The sequence below is a fragment of the Cynara cardunculus genome, assembly GCF_001531365.2.
Source record: "Cynara cardunculus var. scolymus isolate 2C chromosome LG 15, CcrdV1, whole genome shotgun sequence".
Classification (NCBI taxonomy): Eukaryota; Viridiplantae; Streptophyta; class Magnoliopsida; order Asterales; family Asteraceae; genus Cynara; species Cynara cardunculus.
In genome coordinates this window covers 428,382-434,896 of record NC_037542.1, presented here as the reverse complement: position 1 = coordinate 434,896, position 6,515 = coordinate 428,382, and the positions used below count along the sequence as shown (strand labels likewise).

General features: G+C 33.6%; 1 protein-coding gene across 1 annotated transcript; it reads left to right on the top strand.

The window, feature by feature from the left end:
- The first annotated feature begins 1,621 nt into the window (after positions 1 to 1,621).
- LOC112527485 (keratin, type I cytoskeletal 9-like) lies at positions 1,622 to 6,272 on the top strand. The gene is made up of 2 exons (XM_025138168.1): positions 1,622 to 1,742; positions 5,707 to 6,272. The coding sequence occupies exons 1-2, from the start codon at positions 1,622 to 1,624 to the stop codon at positions 6,270 to 6,272; spliced, it is 687 nt and encodes a 228-aa protein (XP_024993936.1).
- The last annotated feature ends 243 nt before the right edge of the window (positions 6,273 to 6,515 follow it).

Sequence of the window (6,515 nt, the reverse complement as noted above, 5' to 3'; positions counted from 1 at the left end):
CGCGAGTACGCTTCTAATGTGTGTGTGTATATATATATATATATATATATATATATATATAATTTAGAGATTTTTCCGTCCTTTTTTTTTTCTATTCTTTATAGGAGAATTTAACATAGTTGTTGAAACAAAAAATTTTAAAATCTTAATTTTTTTTACACTAACGTAGATGTTACAAAAGTCTTAATATCAACAAACTGAAAATCTCTAAAAATGATTTTTAAGTAAGAGAAATTGCTTTTTTATTCTGTTCTTTTTACTAATGAAGTCAACTTTATTATAATTTGATTTATTTGGATTTCATTGGGATATTAAATCTATATATCAATATTTTAATAATATTATTACAAAAATGTTCCTGAATTATTATTTTAAATGATTTTATTTAATAACTAAATAGTGGTAACCATTTAAGAACTATTATATCTAATCATATCCACTAATTCAAATATTTTATTAAGAATATCGAGAATTATTAAGGTGTTGTTTATTTGCGGTTTAATTAGGTTTATTAGTCTATCTGGCTTATTCACACAACTCATTTGGGTTGTTTACTTACGGCTTATTCATAGAACATGGTTTAATTGCACATATAGAAATGATGTGTTGTCCCCATTCAGCCACAAAAATGACACCCCTACTCATTATTTCAAGCACCGCCTCCTTCCCATATGAGACACCCCATCTTCGGCCTCTTTATGATTTTTTGTTTTGATGTTCAAATAATTAATAGTGGAGGGTAAATCGGTCATTTATGTTATTCAGACTGTTGGTTCAGATAAAAAAAGTAAACAACATCATCCATTTATCCAGACAAACAAATTTATTCGAACAGACAAATTTATCCATACAAGACTTAATAAAAAATTTGGTAAACAACTTCTAGGGTTGGTTTGGTAATTAAACAATTATAAATTTAAAAATAACAATTTATAACCTCTAATTAGTTTTCATATGGATGGCTTTATTTACCTTTTCAAACTATCAATAGTTATCTTCAGTAATTTAATGATAATAAATCATTTTTAAACATAATCAAACACCTACTATTGAATCCATTTTTAGGCATTGAATAAATTCTTGTTAATGAACGTCCAACATGCAAAATAAAAAATCCTCTGCAGATTATGAGTAATGTTTGTGCTTGAACGAAGGCCATGCACAATATGAATCCCATTACCATGTTGAATGTTTGTGAAAGAAAGCAATCAGCACAGGGTTAAGTGAGTGATCATAACGTGTCTTATATACGTCAAAATCAACGTCTCCGTTGTGTACGTATTACTTATGGCATAATTAAAATATGAGTGCATCGTGAAACTATCACATTCTTAAGGGGCATTTGGTTTACTGAATGAAATTTGATGGAATTGAAATCCATCAGAGGATTTGACTTTCAAGGGATTAGAATGGAATTTGACCACACATTTGATTGAAAGGAATTAGAATGAAATCTCGCAAAAGAATACAAATATGCATTTATCAGGGGTGGGGTGACGGTTGGCGACAATAGTGGTGTGGTGGTGTTTGGGGTGGGTAGGTGGGTGGGGTGGGGTTGGGTGCGGTGGGTGGTGGCTATGATGGCAAAAAATAGTGGCATGGTGGTGATGATACAGGTGGGATGGTGGGTGGGTGTGGGGGTGGCGGTGGTGGAATGATAATATTAGTTGATGGTGGTGGCGGAAACGGTGGTGGTGGAAACGGTGGCGGTGGTGGTGGAGTATATGTTTTCGATGGGATGGGTAAGGCAGGGCAAGGCGGGGAAGGATGGTGGTTAAATTGGATGCAAAGGTTATCTTTGTCATTCTTATAAATTATGTTACATTTGCCACGAAATATAATTCAAATCCTTCACATATGCTAAGGAATGATCAAATCCCTCAACCGTGGAATTTGGTGGAATCCAATCAATTCATTCCACGAACCAAACATCATTAAGGAATTTATCATTCCAATTTTATCAAATTCCTTTGAATTTCGCAAACCAAACAGCCCCTTAATGTTTCATGATGTGAATGATGTCGTCAAGGTTATGTGTTTCAATTATACACATTGTAAATCATGTGCCCCTTTATTGTTATATGAATAGGCGAAGCTACAAAGATACACATAGTGAATTGTGTGATCATAGTTGTACCCAGGTTCCATTTTTGGGTAAATAAATGAAGTTGAAAGGTGGAGTTGAAAAGATGTCTCAATTACGAGGACTAATTATGAAAATTCATGTCTAAAGGGGAGAGGGTCTCCATTATTTCTCTCATTTCAATCGGTGGAAGCAAAGTGTGTGTGTGTGTGTGATCGCTAGAAAGGAAAAGGGTGCAGAGAAGGAGTCAATTGAAGGTTTGAAGAAGATCAAGATATTTAAGCCTCTATTCCTAGTAAGATCATCATGCTTCAATGTCTCCTCCTTTTACGTTGAGATCTAATTTGAGGCTAGCGTTCTACAGGGCCGACGTCGTCGCCTAGGGCATCATCAGCCCAAGGGGAATCATCCTAGCCTAGTCTGCTATATTATAGTCCTCTCCTTGGCTCCAGCCTCGCCTTGTCGGTCCAGATCCAATCTCCCCTGATCGACAATCCTTAATTGACGGCTAATCTCCAAACTCCAGTCTGAGTGTCCGACATCCATCCTCGTCTTCCTCTTCCCTCTCGGCTCCCGTCCGTCTTCGGTCTTCCCCTTCCCTAATCGGCGCTCCCTCTCAGTCTCAGGTAGTCTTCGGTCTTCCCCTTCCCTAATTGGAACTTTGAATTGAAATATTTATGGTTGAGTGATTGTCTTTTGCGAAGTAATAGGCTAACCAATAACCTCTAGAACCTACTATTTCTCGATGTAAAACCATATTGCTAGAATGGTAGTTAATTCAAGATAATACTTCAAAATGGTCCTGTCGCCCTAATTTTTCTCCCTATGGAACTGATTAGAAAACAAAGTATTAGCTTATGGTTCATGGTTGGTTTCTAGAATTCTTGTTGTTTAACAGAAGTCAAGGGACTAAAAGATTATGAAACAGGTTGCATCATGTTCAATTGTTCATGTAAGTGTGAAAATTGAAATTAACCTTATGGAATGTGAGTCCATTTGTGAGTGTGAAACTAAATGGATCATGAAAGAACAAGTGAAACAAATTGCATCATGTTCCAGTAAGTATAAAATGAAACAGGGTGCAAAATTGCATCATGTAGTGATGAAATATTATATCAGAAACTGATTACAGTTTATGTACACTTATAACATCTACTAATATAGTTTAGCCACTTTTATGCTATTAATAATGATCTTACTATCTTAGTATAATAGTATCTTACATCTGTCCATAACCTGTAAGTTCTATGAGCACCAAAAGTAAGTTTTTAGCAAAGGTTGGCTATGATAGATTAATTGAAGATTTTGCTTCACGAAGTGCACGAAGACACGTAGAGGAATAGGTAATCTTATATTTGTTTTATTGTTCGCGGTTTTGGTTTATGTCCCTCCGTTATAACTTTATTTTTTCCAATAAAACAGGCATGGAGATGAGCCTCCTAACTTGACTAGGTTCCAAACCCCTTAAAAATTTGTGTCTTCTTGAGTTTTTGGTTCATTGGAGTAGGAGCATATTTTTGGCTCTCCGCCTAGGGCATCCAAAACCATTGGACCGACCCTGGTATTCTATAATATTTTTGGATGATTTTATTGTCAGAAATCCTATTGGTCCCAGTCGGATCTACAAGAGTTTATAGGTAACACTTTGTAGAAGGGGGGGTGAATACTGTTGGGGCAAAATGTTCCCTGTGCTTAAAATGTTTTAATATGCTTTGTATTGTAGTTTCCTTTTATAGAATGTTAGTTTGTCTTTGCTGTTTTTAGTAATAGGTATAAACAGTTTGTGGTTAGTTTTGTTAGTTAGTGGTTAACACTTTGACAATCAGATTCATACGCATTGTGAGATTGAGAGAGATTGATTGTATCAAGAACTTGTACTTACTATTTGACATAATCAAGCTTGTCGACATATTGAAATGATTCGATGTTCTTGATCTTTGTATGAATTGATTGTTATGACTTGAATCTGAGATCACAATTTGTATCAGAACATAATCAGAATTGACAGGATTGGATTTGGATTTCGATTTATTGTTGGATTTGTGATTTTCTAAGTTTGAAAGTTTTAGCTACTGTTCTTGGACATTTTTGTTTAATTCGAGCTATATTGATATGTTTTTGTTGCAATTATTGTGTTCAATTTGTTTCTGCATCTATTGCGAACTGATCTGTATTGATTAATTGCATCAAATTGCAATTTTTGGCAAATTTTGATTGATTTTTGAATTCTGGACTTAAGACTTTTGCTCACTGGACGTTGAATGTTCATCATCCAATAAGAGCTTACTCATCAGACGTTGAATTTGAGTGTGAAAGTGTTATTTTCATCGGTCATTTTTTGAATTTTGACTGGATTAGTCTTGTCCGGATACCTTGTTTCATTGGTCAAAGAGCTGTCCGAAGACCATCTTCATTGCTTGTTTTTAAGTGATATCATTTTTCATCGCTCATTCACTTGTCCAGATACCTTGTTCATCAATTATGATTGTGTTCGGATACCTTCGTTTTATTGCATAAATGTTCAAAGTACTCTCATCGGACACTTCATTGTCCGGATAAAGTCTCTCATTAGACACCTTTTTTTCCGGTGAAGTGTGTATTTTTTGTTGTCTAGTGAAGTGCTTTAAGATTGTCTGATAAGCAAAATCCTTTGTTATCCGGTCACCTCTTTGTCCAGTGAAGATATTTTTTCTAAGAGGAAGTGGGACCACCGTGCTAAGTCGTAAGATGGGGTTATTATTCTTGAAGTTTTCAATCCAGTCCTAGTTATGTTCTGAAAAAGATCATTTCAAGTCTATATTTTAAAAATGTCAAAGGTTTCTCAAAACATGGATTCTAGATTTGAGTTACTCATGTCATTTTATTATGAGATTGAATCCTTGAATTTTGAAGATTTAAAGAAAAGGACTGTGGTTGAAAGATCTCTAATGCTAAATTTTCAAATTGAAAGTGCAGGTTATAAGAGCTTAAGTGAATGTTTGAAAATAGAGAAAGAAAAGCGTAAAAAGGAAAAAGATCATCTTATATCTAATCTTCAAGATAAAATCATCACTTTGAAAAGTAGTTTGAATAAATCAGAGGGTGAGAGAGTTAACATCCAATTAAAATTTGATATGATTTTTGAAGAAAGAGGTCATTTATATGATAAAATTAAACAGTTGGAAGATCTAAATTTCAGAAGAGGTCAATTTGAGCAGATTCTGAAAAATTTAACGCATAAACCCAAAGATACACGATTTTGTAATCCTCGGATGGATTTAGGTTTTATTGAGTCTAATGTTCTAAAAAAGGCCCCAAAATCCTTATATGATTTTAATGAAAGGGGGTTAGCGAAATTCTCAATTTGTTATGTTCAAGAAATTTTATTAAGTGTGAATCTATATCTTCAAAATGTGTTTTGCACAAATCAGATAAAAAAAGTTTTGAAACACCAAATTTCAAAACTGTGGGATTAAAATATGATGATCTAAACTTTAGTTACGCAACTAGAAAACTCGAATTTTCTCATTCTGATTTTGATACATTTTATCCCACAAAAAATTCTAACTTTTCTTCAAAATATGTTTCACAAAATGAAGAATCTTCTAAGTCTGATATTTTTGTAAAAGTGCTTTATGACTCAGAATCTGATTCTGAGACAGAGGTGGTTTATGATTCTGACTCAAATGAAAAGATTATTGAGCAAAATGATTGGGTAATTCATTCTAATCCTGAATTTGACCAAAATGCTAAAATTTATGCTTTAAAGAAGCAAATATCTAAGCTTGAGGTGGAGTTAAAATCTGAAAATAGATCCATGGAACAAGCTCAAAATGAATTTTCAATTAAAGTCAAAGAGCTTAATGATGAAATTTCTGAATTGAAGATGCGTTTGGTTTGCAAAGACAAATTGCATGAGTCCAACTTGCAAAAGATACAGGATCTCGAAAAGGATTTAAATTCCAGTTTTGATGAAAGAACCAAGCTCATGAGTCAAATCATGAAGCTTGAGAAAGTTATCAAACAACCTTTAAGTTTAGATTCTAAAAATTCAGAGATTCCTTTTGATGAAAGTATTTTTGAAGTAGGAGAGTCTTCAAGCTTAAATTCTAAAAATGATTTTTGGACTTCTCCGAAATCTGAAAAATCTGACAAGTCTAGGTGTTCAACTGTCAAATCTTCTGTGAATTCAAACTTTTTTTTTCTGTGAAAAAACCTCGAAGTTGCTGGCTATGAATGGTGGAAGAAAGATGACTTGCAGAAAGAAAGTGCTAATTCTTACAAAATCAATTCTTCTGCAAAGATTTCAAATATTAAGTCTAATAGTTGCAAATGGCTTTATTTTCAAAAAGAAAATGTAATCTGAATGCTGATTTGAAAAGTTCAAAACATTTTACTTATTCAGATTTACTCTCTTTAGCCACAAAACATTTACATTGCAACTATTGTGGTT

Bases quoted from the DNA above. Each gene is read 5' to 3' on its own strand.
- LOC112527485 (XM_025138168.1), top strand. From the start codon at position 1,622: ATGGTGGGTGGGTGTGGGGGTGGCGGTGGTGGAATGATAATATTAGTT. The intron at 1,743-5,706 runs GTAAGGCAGGGC...TTTATGACTCAG, and splicing joins ATATGTTTTCGATGGGATGG to AATCTGATTCTGAGACAGAG.